Source organism: Monodelphis domestica, chromosome 8 (genome assembly GCF_027887165.1).
Source record: "Monodelphis domestica isolate mMonDom1 chromosome 8, mMonDom1.pri, whole genome shotgun sequence".
Lineage (NCBI taxonomy): Eukaryota > Metazoa > Chordata > Mammalia > Didelphimorphia > Didelphidae > Monodelphis > Monodelphis domestica.
The window spans coordinates 169,537,303-169,564,064 of NC_077234.1; the positions used below are offsets into that span (position 1 = coordinate 169,537,303).

Below are 26,762 nucleotides of genomic sequence, written 5' to 3' on the forward strand. Positions count from 1 at the left end.
CCTTTCGGCAGGCCTGGTATCAGCTGCCATCATTCTCCAGGATCTCTCCCAGATCATCCATTAGTGAACTGGGAGCGCCGAGACAGCCTCTGCAGCACCAAGAAACACATGCTGGACACAAATGGCCAGCCATGGCCAACCCTGCCGTAGGTGTCATGGAAGGAATCGCCTGGAATGATGTAGCAAAAGTCTCTTCAAGGTATGGGTGGTTTTCAATTTCAGTTCAGTCTTTTTTCATTTGTGTAAAACTTCTGTGATCTTCTTTTGGGCTTTTCTTGGCAAAAATACTAGAGTGCTTTGCTATTTCCTCCTCCAGCTCCTTTCACAGAAGAAGAAACTAAGGCAAGCATAGGTAAGTGGTTTGCCCAGTGTCACACGCATATACATGGAAGTGTCTCGTGTCTTATAACAGCCTCCTAATTGGTCTGCCCAATTCTAGCTTCTGTCTTCTACCTATCATTCATACGTCAGGCAAAGCGCTTTTCTAAGGTAAAGGCCTTCTCAGACCATTAACAAAGCCTTTAGTGACCATTTAATATGTGCCGGACTACAGACAGAACAATAAGACAATCCCTGCCTCGGAGGAGCTTGCAACCTAAAAGATGAAGATAATAGACTGGGAGGTCTCGGTGGCACGTCAGATTTCAGCATCCTCTGCGTGCAGCAGCAGAAGAGACACGAATGCCTCTTCTCTGATATTACTTCCTCTGATAAACTCATACCAGCTTCTGCTGTTGCCCCATTTGGTAGTGCCAAAGGCTTTGGTCCCAGGGTTTCTTTCCTAGGTAGAACTCTCAGGAGTTGTCAGGTTGCATCTCCACAGGGGATGCCTCCCAGGATTTTGGCTGTGGGCACTGGGCTGCAAGCATTGCCATTCTCAAGGCTCTTGGACTTTCTCTGACCAGGATTTGAGTGGAGATGGTGGTGATGGGTAGCCTGATCTGCACAGGGCATGCTGCTTGCACCTTTTCACTCTTCCAGGGTGCCCTGCTGCTTCAGTGAAGTTGGCTTTCCTACCCTGTGGGTGGGTAGCAGTTGGTTGGCAATTGATGGGGAAGTCTGGTCCATTCTTCACAGGGATTTGCTCCATGAATGAATGATGGCTCTGAGGGCTGTTCTGGAAGCAAGATTGGTGATTAGGAGGTGCTGCCACTGCTAGGGCTCCTGTGTTTGTCGAGTGGCACCCCAATGCCTGTCAAATATATATTTACATAAATGTGCACCATACGTAAATTACATACATATATTTCACATACATTTATGTATCTTGGGCTACCATATTTGATATACAGAAGTAGGTACAGTGGAAAGAATGTTGCTTTGGGAATCAGAAGCCCTTCATTCAAATTCCAGGTCTACTACTTAATATTTGAGTGACCTTGGGCCACAGTTTCCTTAGCTTTAAAGCACTGTAATAAATAATCTTGTATATACTTCTGCCTCTAAATCTATGATCCCTGGTTCAATACACTTAATCATTCCTTAATTTATCTTATTATTTGTGAACATGTCGCCCTTTCCCCAACCCTGCTGATCTGTAAGATCTTTGGAAACAAGGGGCTTTGTTTCTCCAAGATCTATCATGGTGCTTTGCAGGTAGGTAGCAGGCATGCAATCGATGTTTGGCCATTTAAATTAAGATATTATTCTGAGCTATTCCTTTCTTCTGTACCGTCCTGTGGTTGCTCCCTAACTCCCTTGCTCCAAGTTGTTCCAGGTCTTCAGTGCTCTATAGCCAAAGGCACCCCAGCTGCAGCTGTCATGATCCTTAATCCTTCCCTGAGAGCTCCTCGCCAACTTTTTACAGTACTAGCTCATTTTAGTGCTGCTCTCTCAGGGGTAATCAGTGGTCTCATCAGGAAAAAAAAGAAGAAGAAGAAGCCCTGGATGACCCTCTATGCCTTCAGGAAAACACAACTGATGCATTTGGGTATGTTTAGACTTACCACCAGATCAATAAGCAGTAGACTTAATGCAAATTTACAGTAAGTGGAGACCACTTTGTTTACTGGAAAGAACCCTGAACAGGGAACTAGGACTCCCAGTTCTGCCACTGATTAACTGTGTAATCCTAGATATGTCTGTAATTTTACCACACTTGTTTCCTTGAACTATAGGGAAGATAATTCCTGTCTCCAACTTAGCCTACAGGGATGCTGTGAACAGGAAGGTGGCTGTGTGGATGGAGTAGTGTGAAGTCTTGAGAAGAAAGGTGCCATTATATCTATGCAAGGTAATATAATCCAAACTTGTTAAAGCCAAGATTGACAATAAGCCCTGAAGGGTTACAATATTGCATTTGTTCACATTTTATGCTAGATTTAAGAAACAAAAAATATTTTTGGTTCTCAAGTCTAGACCAGAGAGAGAAATACAGACAGACAGAGACAGAGACAAAGAGACATAGGGAGAGAGGGAGAGAGAGGAAGAGGAAGAAAGGGAGAAGAAGAGGGGGTGGGAGAGAGATGGAGACAGAAAGAGAGAGAGAGACAGAAAGACAGACAAACAGAAAGACAGACAGACAAAGACAGGGACAAAGAGAGATAGGGAGAGAGGGAGAGAGGAAGAGGAAGAAAGAGGAAGAGGGGTGGGAGAGAGACAGATAGATAGACAAAGAAAGAAAGAAAGACAGAGACAAAGAGAGATAGGGAGAGAGGGTGCGAGAGGAAGAGGAAGAAAGGGAGAGGAAGAGGGAGAGAGACAGAAACAGACAGAGGGAGACAGAAAGACAGACAGACAGACAGGCAGAGACAGAGACAAAGAGACATAGGGAGAGAGGGAGAGAGAAGAAGAAGAAGAGAGGGAGATGAAGAATGGGAGAGAGAGAGGAAGGGGGAGAGAGAAAGAGGAAGGAACTAGAGATAGAGAGAAAGGAAGGAGAGAGACATAGATGGATAGATAGATACATTATGAGAAAGAGTGAGAGGGAAAGAGGGAGGGAGAGAAAGAAGGGAGGGAGGAGACTTGAAGTAAGTAAATGCTACTAAATGGAATATTTGAATATTGAGCTATTTTCTAACAAAACAATTGGCAGGAAATGAACAAGTAGAGGTAAAGGATAGTTTTGTTTGACTATCATAAAAGAAACCCATGTTGAAGCTGACACCATGGTTTCACTAATCTGAAAACCACCACCCTCTCTCTATTGACTTTTTATTGCTGCTAAATTTATCAGGTTTTTATTTTACTAGTCAACACAGAGATGATAACTCCCTGTGGAGGTCTGTTGTGAATGATGTGTTTGTTAACCCTCTCACCAAGAACATCAAAAATGTCTAGGTTTGTTGACTCCTCTTTTTTAAAAGTCATATTTCTATAGGGCAAAATCTATTTGTATTTGGTTTTTTTCTGTTTAGATTTTTAAAAAATTCTTTCCAGATAATAATTTAAAATTTTAATTTAGCCTCATTGTTTGTGCATTATACCAGAATAAGAGGATTTTGAATAAAATTAAGTGTTAAGTATTAATTTTCAATGACTTGCTATTTTAGTAAACTCATTGTATGCCATCTTGTTTAGTCTGTAGAATGGAAATGAAATCACAATGCGTTAATTTATTAACTGATGAAATAATGGAACCAGAAGTTCAGCAAGGTAAATAATGCTTCTCTTTCATTCTATTCCTCTTTAAAAATTCAATTTTATTTTGTTTTCAGTTCCAAATTCTCTCCCTTCAATTTTCTCCTCCCTCATCCATTAAGGAAAGAAAAATAAAATCTTTATATTTCATTATATTTCTTAATCACTCCTAACAAGAGAGTAATTGGAAGTATATACATTTTATCTTTATAATATTTACTAATTTTATTGATGACAAAGAGCCAGCATTTACTAAGTACCAACCACTGCCAATTAGTCAGCCATGGGGGGGGGGGCATAGATGGCAGAAGGGAAGAGACATTTATATAGCCACTACTATGTACCAAGAGCTTTACACATATTATCTCATTTCATCTTCAAAAGAACTCTGGGTAAGTGGTGTCACTCCATTTCTTTTATAGTTGAAGAAACTGAGGCAAACAGGTTAAGCGACTTGCCCAGAGGCAACTAGTAAGTCTCTGAGGCTTCATTCAAACTTAGGTCTTCCTGACTGGAGGCCCAACATTCTATCTACTGTGCCACCCAGCTGCCTCTATTTACGGCTTAGTAAGGGTGTATTAAGGGCTTAGGGTCTGAGCTAAGCTCTGGGAAGGCATTCTGCTAGACGCAGGGGACCCAAATACAAAAACTGAGATAAGCACTCTTCTCAATGACCTTATATTCTATCTAGGGAGGTAAAAAGTGCATCTAGGCATATATATATATATATATATATATATATGTATATATATACATATATAAAGAATATATTATCTATACATACAGATTATATATATACACATAAATATACATGAGCATATATACATATATAAATATACAGGAAAACATCAAGAGAATAAATACAAATAAATATGAGGTAGTTAGGGAGGAAGGACACTCTGCTGTGGGGATCAGGAAAAAATAGAAGGTAGTGCTTGAGCTGTGCCTTGAAGGAAGAGGGAGTTCATGAGGCTAACGTGAAGGCAGAGTGCTTTGAAAGCACTGGAGAAAGCCAGTGCAAAATCATGGAAGCAAGAGTTGGAATGTTGTATATAAGGAGAGAGAGAGAGACAGAGACAGAGACAGAGAGACAGAGAGACAGAGAGAGAGACAGAGAGAGAGACAGAGAGACAGAGACAGAGACAGAGAGAGAGAGAGAGAGAGAGAGAGAGAGAGAGGGAGAGAGACAGAGACAGAGAGAGACAGGGACAGAGAGAAAGAGAGAGAGACAGAGACAGAGACAGAGACAGAGACAGAGAGAGAGAGAGAGAGAGAGAGAGAGTGAGAGAGAGAGAGACAGAGACAGAGACAGAGACAGAGACAGAGAGACAGAGACAGAGACAGAGAGAGACAGAGACAGAGAGAGACAGAGACAGAGAGAGAGAGAGAGAGAGAGAGTGAGAGAGAGAGAGAGAGAGAGAGAGAGAGAGAGACAGAGACAGAGACAGAGAGAGACAGAGGGCCCAGGGCAGAGCCTTAGGGAATATTCATAGTTAGGGGATATGATATGGAATGAAATGATGAAAATACAGCTGCAGATCCTGAGAAGAAACAAATAGAAAGGAGAAGAATCAAGAAAAATCCATGAAATCCCAAATAGCATCTAGTAGGAGTGATCAAACGGTGTCAAAAGCAGTGAAGAGGTCAAGAAGGATGGAATTGAGGGAAAACCGTCAGATTAGCAATGAAGTGATGGTAGTCTCCTCAGAGCTGTTTCAGGTGAGCGATGACACTGGAAGCCAGAAGGCTTTCCGCATACATATCATCTGTCTAGCATCACTACAGTTAACTTTAGATTTAATGCTTGTTTAAGTCTATTTCCATAGCACCCATGATACTGATATCATATACCAATATGTAGTATGATTGGAAAACAAGCTATAAATATAAACAAATAAATATATAAAGAGTACATAGAAATGCCCTCTGTTAAATGTGTAAGTCGTTTGAATATTTTGTTACTTTAAGCCATTGAAAATCTTTCTGGACTGGAGGTCTAAATAATACATTCATGTCTATGAATTACAAAAGTAAATTAAGTTTTGATAAAAGATTGGGATTAAATCATCATTCAAAGAAAACTGCTTATGTAAATATATATAAACATCAGCATGAAAATACATTTATATTAAAATATAAAAAATTATTCATTTGGCATCAAGAAGCACATGTTAGAGAGTTTCCCCTCTTTCTTAGCTCTGTGAATCTCAGAACGTAAGGGACAAATAGCAGAGGTAATGTGGTGTTAATATATTAAACTAAGTGTGAAAGTGTGTCAATACCCCGTTATCCCTGTATAAAATTAAAAAAAGAATTCCCTGGTTGAATGGAGAGGGAAGCTTGGAGTTGGCTAGGTGAAGAGTGCCCGTGTGTATTTGTGGGAGGGCATGCTCCAGGGTTTGGGGGGGCAGGGAATTTTATGTTGTTATTTTGCTCATGCCACCTTAGTAATGGTCCCTTCTTTGTGCTCATTGTATCTACTGGTTGACTTTTAAAGAAAAGCTCACCCTTGTGGGGCTCATGAGCTAGAGTTTTAGGTGTCCAGACATACTCTTGATACCTAGGTTAGTAATTATCCCCCTGGGGACTGAGCCCACCAGTGTGAATGGGAATGGGAAGGAATAACCTCAGAGACTGCTACACAAATATATTTATATATTATATGTGCATTTTATAATAAATATATAATATAGTAAATATATATTTAGTAGATGAGAGGCTTTGTGACCATGGCCAACTAACAACAACAACAAACACTTAAATAATACCTACTCTGTGACAGGCTAAGCATTTTTACAATTATGATCTCATTTGATCCTCACAACAGCCTTAAGAGGTAGGTGCTATTATTATGCCTATTTTACAGACAAGGAAATTGAAGCAAATAGAAGTTAAGTGACTTGCTCAGGGTCACACAGCTAGTCAATGCCTGAGACTGGATTCAAATCCAGATCTTCTTGATTCCTGACCTGACATTTTTCAGTGCCCTGGGGCAAAATCTTCTAAATTGAAAAGCAGTTGTAGAAATACACTGATTGAGAGGATTTTCTCACTAGGAGTTCAGTGAAATCCCATACCACCCTACTCATGTGTGTACATGCTAATGAGTGTTGACTTCTCTTTTAGACTGATTCATGGCAAATACGTATGGAAGAGGTATAAAGAGAGAAAGGTTTTGAAGGACAAGACAAGATGCAAGAGACTAAGCTTTAGAATCTTGGTCTTGATTGACAAAACATGTCCCCAGATTAGTCTCTTGCATCTTGTAGTGTCCTTCAAAACCTTTCTCTTTTCATGCCTCTTCCACATATGCAATATGTTAGTATAGCAGGAAATAGAATTGACTGGATTCAGAGACTGAATTTCACATTTTACCTAAGATGCTTATTACGTGTATGACATGGGATAAGGTGCATATCCTTCATTGGCCTCTGTTTCCCCAACTGTAAAGTGAGGGAGGAGGACTCGATAAAAGCCTGAGCCCCTTCTCAGCTCCAGATCGGTGCTCTTGGGATCCTATGACTTGCCTTCCAGAAGCCGTGAGAATTTTAATTTTGAATTCTATTCTCAGTCTTTGGATCTCACGTTTGGTGAAAATCTTGACTGCGCCTTCACAGAAACACCTGATTGTGCTCTGCCTCTATCTTCCTCCTCAACATGTGGAGATTAAAAGGACAATCATGAATAGCGATGAAGCACAGTGCTGTGAGTGACCCAGAATAATCACAGCAAGCCTGTCATTGATGGGAATGATAAGTGTGAATGATCCGTTCTCCCCGTTTACTGTGTTCAATACTTCTAAGAAAGGGAACTTTTTCTTTCTTCTTTGGTTTCTCTTTTACATCTGGTGGATCTGCTTTGCTCAGGAGGTCTCTTCTGGCCAGTGTAGGAGATTATATGTTTCATGCTGACTTGCCTTGGTTACTCTAATGTGTTTTGGGGCTCCCTGGTTGGAAACTTCCAACAACTTCAGGAAATCTCCCATTGAACTAGCTGTATTATCCCACAGTTCTGTGGAAATTATGAATATCATTAAATGATCAACATCATCCTCTTTGCCATTAGTGGTGGTTAGAGAGCAGTGTGTATAATATCACTTGCAAAGGAAATATAAAAGAATCTAAGTTTGAGACAGGGAATCAATATGAATAAAGATGTTTTAAAAATACTCATATATGTGTCAAATGTAGTTGTAAAAATAGATATATAAGGGAGCAGCTAGGTGACTCATGGATTGAGAACAAGACCTATAAATGGGAGGTCCTGGGTTCAAATCTTATCTCAGACACTTCCTAGCTATGTGACCAGGGCAAATCACTTTACCCTTGTTGCCTAGCCCTCACTACTCTTCTGCCTTGGAGCCTATACTTAGTACTGATTTTAAGATGGAAAGTAAGAGTTAAGAAAAAGTGGGCATATAAGCACCAAACCAAGAGTTTAGGTTTTTTTAAATCAATTTTATTTTTTCTATGAACCAAAATCTATCATTTCCCTTTCCACCTCTCCCACCTATTGAAAAAGAAAAACAGAACCCTCATAACAAATATGCATGGCCAACAAATTACTGTACTGTCCATCTTTGGAAATATTTGTCTCAATTTGCACCCTGAGTGTATCATCTTTCTATCTGGGTAATAGTGTGTTTGATCTTGAGGTCTCTTAGAATCATGATTGATCACTGCATTGATCAGGGTTCTTAAGTCTTTCAAAGTTGTTTGTATTTACCATATTGCTGTCTATGTATCAGTTTATCTCCTGGTTCTTCTCACTTCACTCTGTATCAGTTCATACAAATCTGTCCAGGTTTCTCTGAGACTCTCCTCTTCACAATTTCTTACAGAACAATAGTCTTCCATTTAACTATCCTACAGTAGACAGGCATCATTTCAATTTCAGTTAGAATGACTGTAGCCAGATGGAATTAGTCTGGAAAGGCTTTTACTTACAGGAACATGAAGTACTTTTAAGTACTAAAGCCTGATGACTTTTCCTGCCCCAGTTCTGTTACACTTAATATCTTGTTTTTGGACAGGGATCAGCAAAATCTTTAGCACTGTGTGCCACCAGGACTCATGTTTCATTCTCACTTAGAGCCACCCATGAGCCAAGTGATCTTACAAAACACGGCTGTTCTGCACGTATCAAAGATGTGCCCCGTGTTAGATGCTATGTACTTTCTTTTCTTAAAAAATAATTTTTCCAATTAACTAAAATGTATTTAGGTCCTTTACACAACAAACCAAAAACTATATAACAAATATGGATAGTCAAACAAAAGAAATTTGTGCTATTCACTTTCTGATTTCTCTCTTTCTGGAACCATATCATAGATGTTTCTTGCGTATTAATGCTCATTTGTGACCCTGTCAAGTTTCTCATGCTCCTTCCTTGCCAACATCCAAAGTTCTCCATTCAGCCCTGTGTTCAGCACATCTAATAGGGCATTATGATGAAACCAGCTATATCTGAGTGTCCTCTAACTCAATGCCATCACTGACCCCATATTTACTCAGTATGACCCACCTGGTGAGTTTCTGGGTTCCCCATGCCTTTGAATAATTATAGCTAACTTACAGACATGACCTGCAATAATTAATTTTTTTCTCTTAAATGTAAATCCTTTCTTTCTCTTTTAAAATTGAGATTAAGAATCATTTCCAAGGCAGAAGAGTGGTAAGACCAGCAACTGGGGCTAAGTGATTTGTCCAGGGTCACACCCAGCTAGGGCTTAGTGTCTGAGGCTAGATTTGAACCCAGGACCTCCTGTTTCCAGGCCTGACTCTATCTACTGACCTATGGAAGCTGCCTTTCAAGAAACATTTGTTAAACACTTACTTTGTGCCAAACACAGTGCTTTAGTTTTGTTAAATTAGAACTATGGCAACTGAGTAATTTATGAAGCTGACCAGAACGAAAGGGCAGACAATGTTCATAGATCATTTCAGGAATTGAGCAGGGAAGGAGGGCCTGAGACTTGGACATTGCTAAGTCATTCAGTTTTCTCTTTTCGGTTGGCCGGTGATCTTAAAGGCTGACTTTTTATCTCCAGATGTTTTCAAGAGGCACATGACGTTCATCCTCACACAGACGTCCCCATTGGATGACAGCCTCTTTCATCACCTGGAGGGGTTTCACTCTGAATTTTGCACAGACCCAGATTTCCCTGAGAGCCTCCCCATGGAAGCTTGAATTCACTGGTGATGGCCTTTCAAGTCTCACACCGAGGCTTGAGGGAAAGTAGGGAGCCTTCTGTAAGTCCATGTTTTTGTTGGCTCCACTAGAAACAGGAAGCAGCAGGCAGTGCCCTCCAACATGCATGCTTGCTGAAACCAAACAAAGGAAGTAGGTTCACTATCGAACACGCTTTAATTTTCTACTCAAGGAAATCATCTTCATAACGTGGTAAAACCTGCTAATTTTCACTTCATGTACAAACCCCCTCAAATTCTCAGGAAAACAGGCACACCTGGTAGTCTTTCCTCACCTCTGGGAAAGATTTCATAGCAGAGCGCTGGCGGAAAGTCTCAGGTTTCTAAGACTTCATTACATTAATAAAATGTGCTATCACAAATAATTAAAATGCATTCACCAAAGAAATCCACGAAGAGCGTGCTGTAATGCCTTGATCGTGCGATATTTTAGCTCCTTTATCTGCCCTTTCCAGTATTCCCATGTAAGGGAGAGATTGTTTCTGAGATGATGACATGGAATTTCAGACTCACAAAAACATCTTTCACTTAGGTGTCAGAAATAAGGAAGATTCTAGTCTGGAGGATATTGAAGGCAATGTGACAGAACTGAGGCAACAGATTTAGCGTGGAAGCTGGATTTATAATCCCAATTTGCCTATTTCCACAGGCCTAACTACTAGTTAACAAAAGGATAGTCTGAGTGGAAAAGTAATTTTCCCCACAAAATTAGAGTAGAACTCAATTCATTTAATACTATTCATTGTCAAAAGAAAATATTTGTATTTGCATTGAAAGCAGAAGAAAAATGAATTCATGAAGGAGTTATTTGCCTTGCCAGAGGGCCAAAGAGGTGATTGATCATTCAAATGTCAGAGAGTGGGTTTTGCATGCTGCTTTGGGAGGAAAAAGTTCAACTTCCCATTTGTAGATTATTTTTTAAAATCATGAATTTTTAGAAATTCCCATCTGCTAGGATTGTCTGTTTTGGGCTTCAATTGGGATGAAAGAATATTCACTAAAATACTGCCCTTATAAGAAAGAAAACAAACCTTAAAAACCCCAGTGTTGCAGAATATAGGAAAATGAAGGCTTAAAACCTTTATCAGAAGAGAGACAAGGGCTTTATCATTTTCTAATCCCATAAGTAATTCTAAGACACATTGTAGTAAAGAACTAAAGACCAATCCACTTCGGTCTCATGCTGTTAATAGGCTAATTATTTTTACAAGGATGGCTTCTTATGGGATGTCTATAGTATTCATGATAGTATTTAAATGCAGAAAGGAACATGAATATGAACCATTGTCAATTAAGTTTTATTCAACCTGCCTATAGCTTATGAATTCCAAGTATTACAACATTTTCCATATAAAACATACCGTCCCTCCTGCTTGTAAAAGTTATTCTGCATCACTATATGTGGTAAGCAGATTTGGCTTGCTAATACACACGTATCCTGTATCTGATTTGGGGGAAAACAAATATATGGATCCTAGATTTTGTGAGTATATAGGGCTTAGCTATAATATTGCATCCACATGGGAAAGGTCCCACTCATGTCCCCTCCCCACCCCCAAAGGCAAAGGAGAACAATATAGACATGCTTGGAAAGAAATTATTAGTTATATTTATTAAAAAGAAGTTTTTACCAGTGGAATTGTGTGTTGGATATGGGAGGGGGTCAGGGGGAAAGGGAGGGAAAGAACATGATTTTTGTAATTCTGGAAAAATGCTCTAAATAAAATTTTAAATATTAAAAAAAAGAGATTTTTAGGTGAAAAATAGTGAAAGTTTTGGCAATCATCCCTCTAGCTATTAGTGTAGCTGCACTGCTTTATCCCATGGACCCCCACAGGAAAGTACATTGGCAGAGATGTGAGGTTATCTTGTCAAATGCTCATTGGCAACTTTTTTATATCAAAGACAGACTCGGAATGTAGTGCGACACTTGGGATTTTGTGTGCTCTAACTTCTATCAGTCCCTAAAACCTTGGGCGACATGTCAAACCCTGCTCCCACCTAGGAGTGTGTGTGCACAGGGCCCCAGGAGGACAAGTTCGGATAAAGGTCAGGGAAGCAATTAATGCTCTCTCTCCCCCTAAAGAACTGGAAGAGCAGAAGGTGCCAGAAACATCTTAGCGAAGATGAGTTAATATGGTGAAATGAAAGCCAAAGGTCAAATAAGGCCCTTCAGTGATGCTATCTGTTGCCTGCCAGAGCTGCTTCCCGAAGGTGGATATGGCCAATTATATGGGGGAAATGGAGCCAGATTTAATGGACGAGTTCCCATGGTGATGATGGGGTTTCCATGGGGAACTGTTGGTTCTCTAGACTTTTACAACAGTACCATACTAGGTTTATAAAGGTTGGCCAATTTACCAAATTGGCAGGAAGTGCCCACTAGGGTTCTGCCTTTGGGAAAGCTCATACCAACAATGCTTACTTCTTTTCCCCAACCTTTTGCTACTTTCTGATATCAGAGATGCACTTTTTCACATCAGTCTTCTCCTAGGAATTTTGTATGGTGACAAGTCTTGTAATGTCATTGTCTCTGAAGAAAAGAAGTTGAATTGCCCCAAAGGCAATGGGGACATCAGTGGTGAGGGTGATACAAGCCCTTTCTGAACCTGCAACTTATATCCTTAGAGAGTTGCTCAGATCACTGAGAACTGAAGTGACTTGCTCAGGGTCACACAACCAATATATATAAGAAGCAGATTTGAAGATCATTAATCTAGCCATCATTCCATGTTGGTTCTCCATATATAGTCACATACCATCAATGGATTAATGTACGTATGCATGCAGGAATGAAGTGAGCCATTTTGTTTGCCATGGGCCAGGCAGTGTGCTACATACCAAGGCTGCAAATACTAGGAAGAGTCACTGTCCCTAACCTCAAGGAGCTCATTTTAATAGGGAAAGAGCACCCTCATGGGAGGAGTGATTGAGGAGTGTTTTAGTTAGGGAATGAAAGGGAAGGATGGTATTTGGAAAAAATGGGGTAATTGATTGACAGGCTAATTCTAGAATTGTGGTGTTGATTGGATTGTTCTCTCAGAGCTAAAGTTGGAAATTGGGGGTGTGTAAGTTGAAAGAGAGAGAGACACAGATGATTGACAAGTGATGTGGAGAGTTTGCAGTCTGGGCAACAACAGGGGAATGTGCACTAGTCAGAACCTCAAGGTTTCTAAGGTGGGAGCTTGTGTTTCATGTTAGCTGTGGAAGCCAAAGCACAAGTGTCATGGGATGGATAGGGCCTTTTAAATTGATATTCAATTGATATCTTTTGTTTAAATACAACTTTATTTCCAAATATTGCACTCCCATCCCTCTCTACTCATGAGCCATTCTTGTTAACAAATAAAAGTTAAAAATAATTATAAAACTAAGCAATATCAATCAGGTCTTACAGACATGCATCTAAATCATCTCATTTTATAATGAAGGGGGTAAATTGAATTTTTTCATCTCTTTTTTTGAGGGAATTTTTTGGGAGGTAATTACATAGAATTTAATTTTTATTTTTTTGTGATTTTTTTCAAGTAACGTTGTTTTAGTCAGTGGGAATTGTTTTGTTAGTTATTCTTACTTTACATTGTCTCAGTTCATATTTTTGCATGCTTTTCAGTTTTCTTCATGTTCATATAGACAATAATAGTCCACTTACTTCACATAACACATTTTTTTTTCCACCACATCTCAGTCAGAATGTATCTGTTTTGTTTCTAGTTCTTTGCTACTACCAAAATTGTTGCTATAAATATTTTGGTGTATAAGGGGGCTTTCCTTTTATGTTTGACTCCCACCCAGGAGTGGGATCTTTGGGCTAAAGGGTATAGATATTTTAGTTGCTTTTTTCGCACAGTTCCAAATTGGTTTCTCTAATGGTTGAGTCAATTTGTAGCTCTATCAATAGTGTGTTAAATTTGCCCATCTTTATTTAGCCCCTCCAACTCTGACTATTTCTATCTTATAATCTTTGCTGGATGTGAGGTGAAACCTCAAAGTTGTTTTGATTTGTGTTTCTCTAGTTACCAATGATTTGCAGCAATCTTTCATATAGTTATTAATAGTTTTTATTTCTTATTTGGAGATTTCTTTGTTCATCTCCCTTTACCATTTGAGTGCAATATACCTAGGATTTCAGACCCTCTTTAAAGATATTTGATAGAAATATTTTTCTCTATCAGTGCTTTCTTTTCTTACCCTTCACGCAATTGTTTTTAATTTCAGGAAAACAATTTTTTAATCTTTTATGATTGTTTCTATTCCTTATTTGGTTCCCAATAAAACCAGGAGTGAAGCAAGGATGCTCATTATCATCACCATTATTTAATATTGTAGTAGAAATGTTAGCTTTAGCAAAAAGAGAAAGAAAAGAAATTGAAGGAGTTAAAGTAAGAAATGAGGAAACTAAACTATCACTCTTTATGGATGACATGATGCTATACCTAGAGAATCCACTAAAATTAATTGAAATAATCAACAACTTTAGCAAAGTTGCAGGATACAAAATAAACCCACATAAGTCATCAGCTTTTCTATATATTTCCAACAGACAGCAGCAAGAGTTAGAAAGAGAAATTCCATTTAAAACCACTCAACAACATAAAATACTTGGGAATCTATCTGCCAAGACAAACACAGGAACTATATGAACACAACTACAAAACACTCTCCACACAAATAAAGTTAGATCTAAAGAACTGGAAAACCTTTAATTGCTTATGGGTTGGTTAACCTAATGTAAGGGTTAAAGGAAGAGTTTTGACAAAATAAGAGAGCAGCTTTTAATAACTCAAGTTTTAATGACAATATAGTCTAGTTGTAAATTAATATTATCCCTTTAAGCTCAAGAAAAGAAACCTTCTAGCACTTTTTAGCAATTAACAATTTAGTTTACTGCCTAAAAATGCCTATATCTACCTATAATTGCCATTAATCACTGCTTATATATATATATATATATATATATATATATATATATCTCCCAGCCACCAACTAATCAACAATCTACACCACCAGCAACCAATCCCCAATGACCAACTCATGCCCAGCAGACAACTTCCCCACAATTCCCAGCCCTCATTCTCAGCAACTGACAGACCTAACTATCAACAACTGATCCCCCCTAATTGTCAGCAACTGACAGCCCCACAAACTGCCACTGGCCAACAGGGGGCTCCCTGGTTCCTGCTTCCCGTCGCTGTGGGCTGGTTAATGCCTACACATCTCTATGGTAAGAGGACCTCCAGGTCCCCCATTAAATTAAAAAGGAATAAAGAATTCCTTTTTATACCAATATAATAAAAATGACAATACTACTTAAATTAATTTACTTATTCAGTTCCAAATCAACAAAACTATCAAAAACTTTTCTAGAACTAGAAAAATATCAAAATTCATCTGGAAGAACAAAAGCTCAAGAATATCAAGGGAATTAATTAAGGGAAAAAATATGAAGGATGATGGTCTAACAGTACCGGACCTAAAACCATACTATAAAGCAGTAAAACAATCTGGTATTGGCTAAGAATTGATTAAGAAGCCAAAAACTAAATTTAGCAATCTAGTATTTAATAAACCCAAAGATCCCAGCTTTTGGGACAAGAACTTACTATTTGACAAAAGCTGCTGGGAAAATTGGAAAAAAGTATGGCAAAAATTAAGTATAGATACAATATCTCATACCCTATACCAAAATAAGGTCAAACTGGGTACAAGATTTAGACATTAAGGATATTATAAGTAAATCAGGGGAACATAGAATAGTTAATCTGTCAGATCTATGGAGAAGGGAAGAATTTATGACCAAACAAGAGACAGAGAAAATTACAAGATGTAAAATGAATATTGACTATATTAAATTAGAAAGTGTTTCCACAAATAAAACCAAGGCAACCAAGATTAGAAGAGAAAAAACAAACTGGGAAATTCTTTGAAATATCTCTGATAAAAGACTCGTTTCTCAAATATATAGAGAACTAAGTCAAATTTATAAGAATACAAGTCATTCCCCATTGACATATGATCAAAGGATATGAATAAGCAGTTTTCAGATGAAGAAACCAAAGCTATCAATAATTATATGGAAATATGTTCTAAATCCCTCTTGCTTAGAGAAATGTGAAATAAAAAAACTCTGAGGTACCACCCCACACCTATCACATTGGCCAATATGACAGGAAAGGAAAGTGATAAATGTTAGAGGGATGTTGCAAAACTGGAACACTAATACATTGCTGGTGGAGTTGTGAACTGATCCAACTCTTCTAGAGGGCAATTTGGAACTTTGCTCAAAGGACTATAGAACACTGGACACCAGTAGTACTGGGTCTGTATTCCAAGAACATCTATGGAAAAGGGAAAGGACCTACTTGTACAAAATTTTTATAGCAGCTCTTTTTGTGGTGGCAAAGAATTGGAAATTGAAGGAATGTCCATCAATTATGGAATGACTGAACAAATTGTGGCATGTGATAGTGATGGAATACTATTGTGCTGAAAGGAATGATGAGCAGGATGACTTTAGAAAGAGCTGGGAAGACCTACATAAACTGAAGCAAAGTGAAATAAGCAGAACCAGAACATTGTATGCTAACAGGAATAATGTGGAATGAAAACTGTGATAGACTTAGCTACTCTCAGCAGTCCCATGATCCAGGACAATTTTGAAGGATTTATGACAAAGAATACTATCTACCTCCAGAGAAAAAAATGTTGGAGTCAGAATGTAGATGAAAGTAAATGAATTTTCACTTGTTTATTTGGGTTTTTGTTTTCAGATTTTGGTTTTATATGATTATTCACTTACAAAAATGAACAATATGGAAACATGTTTTGCATGATAATACATGTATAACCCAGATAAAATTGCTTGCTAGCTCTGGGAGGGAGACAACTTGAATCATATAACTTTGAAAGATTTATGTGGAAATTTGTTATTACACATAATTGGTAAAAAAGATTGCTTGTGTGGTTAAGAATTCATGAATGTGAATATCTGATAGTGTTCTCTTCTGATTTTAAAAAGTGGCATGACTTTAATATTTAGGTTGCATATTAATTATGAGCTTATTTTGGCAGGACATATTAGACATTAATCTAGTCCTAAAGGCTTCAAGTATTTGAAGACATGTCATATAGAAAAGGGATTAAAATTATTCCATTTGGCCCTAGAAAGCAAAATCAGGAGCAATAGGCAGAAGTATTAAAGAGGGAAATTTAGATATCAGGGAAAAAAGCTCAACAGCTTCCTATCAGAACTGCCCACAAGTGAAATGGGTTACTTTAGGAGTTGATGAGATTCCCTTCATCTGTGGATGATCAATCACTTATTGGATATTTTATGGTAAGAGTCCTTTTTTGTATATGTCTTAGAGTTAATAGCTAGTGAGATCCTTCATAGTAAAAAATTCTATATGATTCCATCCTTCTTATCTTCTAAATTTTGTACTCTATTTTTTTGGTTAAACTTCTGCACTGAGCTCTGATCTCTGATCTAATGAAACCCCTTGCCTTCTTTTGAAGTGTCTTTTCTCCTGTACCATCCTAGAATTTCTTGTTGTTACTTTGTGATATCAGTCTAGAAAGTTTTCATTTATAGCATACTTCTTTAATACTTATTCCTGTATTCTGACCTGAGTTTGTGTTTTTACTCATTCTTTCTTCTGCCTTTGCCTTTTTCTCCTTGTTACATAGGTTTTTATTTAGGTTTTTCTCACCTGGACATTTGGTTTTCCAACTTATTTCTTGCAATCCTACCCACTTTTCTCTAACTTCCCTTCTCATTCTTTGGCTCCTCCCCTTCTACCAGGGGTACCTGACCCCTGTGAGCTGGGCATCCTCAACTTCGTTGGACAGGGACTTTGGGGGCTGAAGCGAGTTCATGGAGGAGATGCCTCGTCTGGCTAGAGTCCCAATATTCCCCCCCTCAGGAACAGAAGTTCTTCTTATATGCATTCTATGTTGCTTGTACTCCATGTTTCCTTTAGTTTGGAGAGGTTTGTGGAAAACAAGTGTTCCATCCATTTGATCATCACAAGATCTAATCATTTCTATTTTAAAACCAGCATCATGTCCTGGAAAGAAATTATTGGATTTTCCAGTGGATTAAGGCAAGTAGAGGTTAAGCAACATGCCCCAGGGTTATACAGTAATAAGTGTGTGAGACTGGATTTGAACTCATGTCTTTGTGACTTCAGGCTGTGGTAGAGGCATGGAGAGAGAGAGAACTTGTAAACCAAGATGCAAGAAACTGGGGACCTAACCTGCCTATCAATCAAGAAGGAGTTTCCAAAACGTAATATTCCCAGGAGTTGTCAGTTGAGCTGACCAGGGGGAGGGGACTTGGAGTCACTCTTACTGGAGGTGGAACCTGGCTGAAAAACCCTGGTGAGGCTGACTTGGTTTTGGGGTTCTCTGGCTTTGGACAGTTGAAGTTGACAAGGAGAAACTTGGCTTTTGAGTTGGTGGTCTATTTAAGAGTTGAGCTGGCCAGGAGAAACTGAGAGACTGAACTTTGCTTTTCTCTCTGGGGTTGAAGCTGAGAAAGGAGACAAGCCAGGCTGAAGGAGAGATTTTGAACTTTGTTTCTCTCTGGGGTTAAGCTGAGAGACCTTGCTGATTTTGTGAAGAAGAAGAAAGAAGATTTAAAAGCTGTTGTCCTCCATCTCTCTAATTGTCTTAGAGTCACAGTTTGTGACTGGACTACTTTCTCAAACCCTCAGTTTCTCCTCATTTAGGTTAGGAACATCCTCATCCCTCTAACCTCAGTTTCCCATCCTGTTATTCCAATAAACCCCTTGACTTGAAAAAGGAAAAGAAAAGAGTACCTTTATAGTTGTAGCAGTCCAGCCCATAGGTATTGTGGAGAGACAAGGATTGTGAGTGAGCACATGGCCACCCTGCGCATGGCAATGAGCTCTATTCCCAGCGTGGCTGAAGTTTAGGCACGAAACCTTGCTTCCCTTTGTCTCACTCGCCCGAGGATAATAACCCCACCTTCACCTTGTCATAAGTTGCAATTATCCAACAGCAATACACTATGTAACTCATCCATATGTATTGAGGCATCATGTAACTGATCAATATTGAGCTCACTTGTATATCAAAGAGAATAAATGAAGGAGACACAGCCAGCCCACCCACTGGGAGGACACCGACAGGTTTGCAATGGAGCAACTTCTCCCTTTTCTCTCTCCTCTCTATCTTTCTCCCTGAGGCCTGGCCTTGTGGCCAGGCCTCCCTGTTTCTCTCTCTTTTCTAATGCTAATACCTAGCATTATCTACCGCCTTTAGTTTCTGATCTCCTTTCCTTCTGAGCTAGCTTTATCCTCTGACCAGTGCAGTGTTAAATTGAGATCATTGGGTAGGAATAGCCTGAATTAGTAACCACCAGTGGTCGGAGCAGGCTGTGGCTCCTGAAAATCAATAATTGATTACTGACTCGATTATTTACATCTCTAAAGTTGGCTCGTTCACGCCTTTTGCGGGATCCAAAACTTCTATCCTGTTTCTATCTTCTCTCCTTGTAACCTCTCGAGGGTCGGGAGGTTGCAATAGTCCACTCAGTGGGGAGGGAAGAAGCCAAAGGCTTTAAGAAGAACTGGGAAGAGAGGGTTGGAGAAGGGAGGGAGTGAAGGGGGGGAGGGGTTTAAAAACATAGATTGATCCATCAGTCATCAGTAGGGATTAGTTGGCAAACCCCAGAGCATTCCCCAGAGCAGTTCTCTTGTGTAGCAGTTCCCCTGTGTATCAGCATCTCTGTGTATCAAAATCCCTCATTCCTACCTCCATTACAAATAAGCAGCATCCTGTTCCCTTAGTAGTTCTCTAGTCATAGCCAGCCAGAGAATAGCAGTCATTGCAAAAGAAACAGTTTCCATCAATTTACTTCTCTATTTCAAGGTCCAGGACTCTATCCATAGAGCCACTTAACTGCCATATACATACCTATTCTATCTCAAATGGACTGTTGAATTCTTGACAAGAGTGACCATACTATATTTGTAAAGAGTGTTAGATTAGATTTGGAGTCAGAGGATCTAGGTTCAAGTCCTGAATCTGCTTCTTGTGGAATGATGAGCAAGTCACTTTAGCTCACTGAACCATTGCTCAAGTATAAAATGTGGGAGCTGTACTAGATGGATGACCTTAAAGGTCCCTCTAGAACCTAATAAAAATTAATTTATAATTATATGTATCTTTATTGTTCAATGTTTGGGAAGTCAGATGTCCTTAAAGAGCATGAGATGATCATGGTGGCACTAAAGACAAATGTTATTCACTTAATAATTGATTATGACTGGTGTTGGCAGGGCAGGGCTTCCTTTTCACATCTCCCCAAACCTATTCTTCACAGAACCAACTACTCTGCCTATTTACAGTGTAGCATTTTATGACCAATTTTGTCCCATGCTATAGAAAAAGGATACATAATACACATACAAACCCAGTCCTTATTCATCATTCATCTTTTGAGGGAAATGATCCAGTTGAAAATTGTTAATCACAGGATGGAACATCCATGCCCGGGTGATCCTTCCAATTAAAACGAGAAATCAGAAGAGAATACTAAGTCCTATCCCTAAGGGGGGCAGATTTAACATGTCCAATAGAGTGCAGGATACTCTTCAGCATATTTTCATGTGCTTATTTACAGGAAAGATGGCAGTTTATTCCAGGTGTAAGAGCAGCATGCAAAGGTAAGGATGGAACGTTGGAAGAACACGTGATTGGTGGACGAAGACTGTTGGAAGAGGAGGACCATGGGAGAAGAACGGTGACCTGGGAGAGTTCCCAGTGGAAGTCCCGGCTTTTGAGAGTGGATCTTAAGGAAGCTACCACTTGTGAATAGATGAGTGAGTGAGGAAAGATAGGAGTAGAAGTGGAGTGACTCCTCTTGGGTTCTCTCACTCTCTCTTCTTGGGCTGTGGTACAGAGGACATATCTCAGGAAAATGTGGATCCCCCGTGGAAAGCCGGTGTTGGTGAGTTGCAGGGGGTCTTTCCTAATAGATGATGGAGGGGGTACCCCAAAATACCGGAGCACGAACCACCCGGGAAGACAAGGCCCTCCCTTGTCCGCTGCCTCGGCGCGGGAGTCCTGACCAGCACTCAACAATGGCGGATCAGTAACCTCACCGAGTTGGACTTCTTGAATAAATCCCCTTTTCCTATCTGATTGCGATTTGAATAGTTTAATAACATAAAATATCTGGAAATGAGGGGGTTGGTTGGAGGTTATCGGTTTCCCCATTAATAAGTCCCAACGAGGTCCTTCGTTCTGATTGCTTCAGAGCAAAATCAGAATTTCCCCTCCCCTCCCTGCTATCTCTCAAACTAAATTAAAACATTTGGGATTAAGGCAAGGGTAAGGCAGATGCTAATGGACTGGGGCAGGGCGGGAGCTGGGCGCTCCACTACCGTGGAGTCTGCGGCCCCCTCAAGTCCGGCGGACCTGAAATCCCTCTTCAGATGCTGTCAGAGATATCTATCTGCATGTTGTAAAACTTTTTAAGAGAAGTCCCAAGGCTGTTTCTTTTAGATATCTATCAACTGGCTCCTGGCTGATCTCTAGCAAGGCAAGAAGCTTCCTCCCACTCAAAAGCCCAGACTTCCACTGGGAACTCTCCCAGGTGTTCTTCTCCCATGGTCCTTCTAATGGTCTTCGTCTGTCAAACACGTCTTCTTCCACCCTTTCATCCTTACCTTTGCATGCTGCTCTTACACAGGTGAATACATTTCATTTTCAAGTGTGATAAGATTATTCATTTTACTATTTGTTCAGTTGTTTGAATCATGTTCCATTCTTTGTGACCCCATTTGAAGTATTCTTGGCAAAGATAATTCAGTGGTTTGTCATTTCCTGTTCCATCTCATTTTACAGATGGAGAAACTGAGGTACACAGGATTAAGTGACTTGCCCAGAGTCACACAACTAGTAAGTGTTGGAGGCCAGTTATGAACCCAGGTCAGGCTTGATACTTTATCCACTGTGCCATCTAACTGCTTTTTTTTTTTATCTTTTTTATCTTTTTATTTCAATCTTTGGAATGGATTGACAAGGCTACAATAGGGATAGATAATTTTATCATCAGAGTGACTCTATAACTTCCATGATCCTTTTTCATAAACTGTATTGCCACATAGGTGAATTCAAGCTTGAGGATCAGGATTTATTGCACTTAAACATCAAGGAGGTAACTTTAGGTTAAATGATATCTAGTATCTCTATGTACTTTCCAATTTCCTATTGAATCCTAGTCAACCAAAAAATGTATATAAATTTCCTTTTCTTATGGAACAAAAAAAAAAGAAGAAAAAGGAGAAGCAGCTATATCTAACATATTACTTTGATGAAAATCAATTTTCCTTGTTATTTTACTTTCAGGCAAAAATGGAGAAAAGGAAGATGAACAGGTGGTCTCAGAGATCATGGCAAGATGTTTTTTTCCATCTGTGATAACTACCACATCCTGGGAAGGTTTTCATTTTGCTGGACATGAGATAAGAATTACAGAAGCCACTGATTGCTATGGTGCTGTTGTCTGGCCATCGGTATTATTCTCAATATTTAAATATTTTTTCAGGAATTGTTTGTTATGTAATAGAACATGCAGTGGAAAATAATGGGTACCATGATTCCCTACTTTGTCTTGGTAACTGAAACAACACTAAAGGATAAATACCACACAATGGGGAAATTGCTTTTATCGGTCCCATTTCTGGCTTTTGCAAGATTATTGTTGAACATCTGGCAGAAGGCACTGTTTAGATATTTAGTTTTTCATGACTCCAGGTGTTTGGTAGAAAATTAAAGTTTCTCCTTTCATACTAAACTAGCTATGTTCATTTCAAATAAATGAAAATAAATTCATTCATAGTCTTTTAAAAAAGGCATCATAACTTCAAGGAAATGATATTGGGCAATCGCTAATCTGCCTCTTATGAAAGCTAACCAACAGTTAACTCCTTATTCACATGCGAAAGAACCCTTGTTCATAAAAGTTATTCCCTGCCCTTTCTGCTCTACCTTTGAGAACTGATTTTGAACCTAAATGACTGAATTTCAGATTTTTTGATTATTCCAGGTTTTTGCTTAGTTTCCTTTAATGTGATTGGTTCATTTCATTGGATTTTTTTTTTCTGAAGCAATGCATATATGCTTGGGTGGAGAGTCCATGCAAAGCACATTTTCTAGGTCAATAAAAGGAGAAATTTAATTTTCAGTTATGATTGTCTAGCACAATATTTCCTTTTTTTTTTCACTCTGCAGGCTCTCGTTCTCTGTCATTTTCTGGAAACAAATTCAAAGGAGTATAATCTGGCTGACAAAAATGTAATTGAAATTGGAGCTGGGACAGGACTAGTCTCAATAGTGGCAAGTTTACTGGGTAAGTGGGTACTTTTGATTGTCTGGAGTGAGGGGATCTAATGAAAAATAACATGAATGAGCATCACCATCTGGTGAAATATGTTGTGTACCTAATTTTAACTTTTCAAACACTTTTGATAGGTTTCATCAGGAAGATCTGCCAACTTCAAAGTTAAATGTTAATAGCTCCTTCAGATTGTTTTGGGAATGTAAAGTTATATGCCATTTAGTGCAAAGTCACAGAAATTATAAGCCAACAGTGAGTGGGCAGCACCCCCTAAAATATCTGCCAAGAGGAAGGATGGGGAAGGAATTAGGGCCAGGCATAATCTCTACCTGCTAATGATTTTAACATGAAGTGGATAGTAGCCAAATTCCGATGTCTTCTATAGCTCTGCATTCTTTTTGGGGGACTGCATTCCTCATACTTTCTGAAAAAATATTTGTTTCAAAAACCGTGCAAAAGGGTTAAGAATGAAGCTTGTCTTGGGGGCAGCTGGGTGGCTCAGTGGATTGAGAGCCAAGCCTAGAGATGGGGGGGGAGTGTCCTAGGTTCAAATCTGGCCTCAGATACTTCCCAGCTGTGTGATCCTGGGCAAGTCACTTAACCCCCATTGCCCAGCCCTTACCACTCTTCTGCCTGTATTGACTCCAAGATGGAAGGTAAGGGTTTAAAAAAAAAAGAATGAAGCTTGTCTTCTCATAATTTGCTTTTACTTCTACTGTTTGCACTTGGAATTGTTTCCTTAGTTCATTTTCACTTTGCCTTTGTTAGTAACCTATTCTCTTGATTCCTCTCCTTTCTCATCTAGCTGTGTGTACTGTGCTATAGACATGCTTAAGTCTGCTTCAAATTTTCTCTTTAGATTAGAAAAAAATGGTCACCTTAAGTTATTCTTTTATGCATAGGTATTAATCTGTCTTGATTTTGGTGGACTTCTGAAGTAAATACCTGGCACTATAAAAACTTGAGAGGGCCCCAGGTTTTAGTGATTTGTACCTTTCCAACTGGCCAAATGGCACTCTTAAAGTCACATCCAACACTAAAGAAGTTATTGTGCACTAAAATTCTTTGCACAAAACTGAACCGCTAAAGTAGAAATAATAGTAATAGCTAATATTTATAGGGCAGATTACATTTTACCAAGTGCTTTACATTCATTGTCCCTTTTAATCCACGTAACAATTTTGTGAAGAAGTTGCTATTACTATCTCCATTTTATAGAAGAGGAAACTGAAGCTGAGAAAAATAAGGTGGCTCAGGAAGGATTACACAGCTAGTAGAAGCTTTTGAACACAGGTCTTCCTGATCCCCAAGTCCAATCGTCTATGTACTCTGCTATCTAACTCCCAAACATTTGATTTGTACCCATAAGTCGCTGACTTTGGAGGTAGCTTTAGCAAATTGGATATCCATTATTTTCACAAAGTTGGAAGTGAAAATACAAGCCGTGGATCCCTTAGTATGAGCTCATTTTGGTAAGATCTGGCAGTCTTTGCTTAGGCAGGTAATTAGTAAAGAATCTATGCCCCCGTAACTGTTAGTAACTCTCACCATTTCCATAGAAGAACTGCCACTGTTTAACACCATTCATTGTAAAGATCTTTTCCCCCAGCCTATAGTAGACACATATGTGTTAAGTAGGTATTTTTGAATCTGTCTTTCAGTACTATGGAAGTCCAACATTTTGAACTGTCAGATGGCTACTTGAATGGGCTTTCATTGCAGTGTATGTTGCTGGAGTTCTTGGGTCTTTGGGGAATGAAAGCTATTGAGTCTTTTTGGATATTTCTGGCTGTGGGTATGATGACTACTTTACCCCATACTTAAGGGGTGACTTTCACCGCTGTTCCTTTGTGTTATAGGTGCTCGAGTGATTGCCACAGACTTGCCCAATTTACTTGGAAACCTTCAGTATAATATTTCCCGAAATACCAAAATGAAATGTAGACATCGACCTCAGGTGAAGGAATTATCTTGGGGAATGGCTTTGGAGAAGAACTTCCCCAAATCTTCAAACCATTTCGACTATATCCTAGCCACAGATGTTGTATATGCCCACCCCTTCCTGGATGAGCTCCTGACCACCTTTGACCACCTATGTCAAGACACCACTATTATCCTCTGGGTCATGAAATTTAGGCTTGATAAGGAAAATAAATTTGTGGATAGGTTTCAGGAGCTGTTTAACCTGGAGGAAATTTCCAATTTCCCTAGTTTGAACATAAAATTGTATAAAGCTATGAAGAAAAATTGTAAGAGGGCATAATACTCTCAGATAACGATCTGAAAACACTGCCAAGATATACCCAGGTAGGTAAAGGAGGGGGCAAAGGCCATTTTTCATTTGCCTATAATCTGTGCCTCTATTTTATCGTCTTTCATTTGCTTTGAAACCCTCTGCAATCTGACTTCTGACCTCATCATTTAACTGAAATTGCTCTCTGCAAAGTTTCCAGTGATCTCTTAATTGCCAAATCTAATGGTCTTTTCTCAGTCCTGACTCCTGACTTCACTGTAGCATTTGACATTATTGATCACTTTTTCTAGGTACTGTCTTCTCTAGGTTTTTGTGATACTGCTTTCTGTCTCTTTTCTGGCTGACCTCATATCTATTTAACTATACTTCTCAGTCTCCTTTGCCACTTCCTTAACCATGTCATGCCACACTGACACTGACTAAGTGTCCCCCAAAGCTATGTCCTGGGTCCCTTTTTTCTCTATATGCCAATGGGTCTTAACCCAGGGTCCATAAAGTTTTTTTTTAAATACCTTGACAACTTTTTAATATAATTGGTTTTCTTTGTAATACTATATATTTATTTCATTGAAATAAATGTTTGATAAATTGAAAAACATTATTCTGAGAAGTGGTCCATAGGTTTTTTTTTTTAATAACCCTTACCTTCCGTCTTGGAGTCAATACTGTGTATTGGCTCCAAGGCAGAAGAGTGGTAAGGGCTAGGCAATGGGGGTCAAGTGACTTGCCCAGGGTCACACAGCTGGAAAGTGTCTGAGGCCAGATTTGAACCTAGGACCTCCCGTCTCTAGGCCTGGGTCCATAGGTTTTTAAATTGTCAAAGGGGTCCAATAATCTGGGGAAAAAAGATTAATACCCTCTTCTCCATACTATCTCATTTTGTTATTTCAATTCAATTACTATATTCAGATGATTCCTGGCTTCCTTAATGACATAGCTCCTTCCAGATTTCCCTGGTTTCCTTAAGGACACAGTTCAAATCTTACCTTTCTTTAGGAGATCTTGGTCTTTCTAGTCTCCCCAGACATTTATACCCCCTCCTTTCAAATTTCCTTCATCTACTCTGTGGATATCTGGTATATGCCTTATTATTTACATATGATATCCCTCCCTACAATGTAATCTCTGAGAGCAAGGAATTTTTTTTTGTCTTTCTTTGTTTCTCCATAACTGATTACAGTGTGTAGCATATAAAAAACCCTTGTCTGAATCCTTGTTGACTGCTTCTCTGAGCGAACCTTATGAACACACAGAAAACCATGTTAATGTCACAAGAATCCTGACGTTAAAACCCAAATTGAAATACCAAACTTGTATACTATCACAGAACCCCTCAAGGAAGCAATATGGC

The 26,762-nt window shown here is 39.1% G+C and overlaps 1 protein-coding gene across 3 annotated transcripts; it reads left to right on the top strand.

Annotated features, from left to right (window-relative positions):
* Positions 1-1,794: 1,794 nt before the first annotated feature.
* Positions 1,795-26,762, top strand: LOC100025412 (protein-lysine methyltransferase METTL21E-like). 3 transcript variants are annotated; one of them, XM_056806867.1, is made up of 6 exons: positions 1,795-1,930; positions 2,145-2,233; positions 3,520-3,594; positions 22,167-22,333; positions 23,052-23,169; positions 25,017-26,762. In XM_056806867.1, the coding sequence occupies exons 2-6, from the start codon at positions 2,227-2,229 to the stop codon at positions 25,418-25,420; spliced, it is 771 nt and encodes a 256-aa protein (XP_056662845.1). In that variant the 5' UTR covers positions 1,795-1,930; positions 2,145-2,226; the 3' UTR covers positions 25,421-26,762. The 3 variants fall into 3 exon arrangements, with proteins under 3 accessions (XP_056662845.1, XP_056662847.1, XP_056662846.1); XM_056806868.1 differs by having other exon boundaries at positions 1,815-1,930; positions 2,152-2,233; XM_056806869.1 differs by lacking the exon at positions 3,520-3,594.

Bases quoted from the DNA above. Each gene is read 5' to 3' on its own strand.
- LOC100025412 (XM_056806867.1), top strand. The intron at 22,334-23,051 runs GTATTATTCTCA...TTCACTCTGCAG, and splicing joins GTGCTGTTGTCTGGCCATCG to GCTCTCGTTCTCTGTCATTT. The intron at 23,170-25,016 runs GTAAGTGGGTAC...TTTGTGTTATAG, and splicing joins AATAGTGGCAAGTTTACTGG to GTGCTCGAGTGATTGCCACA.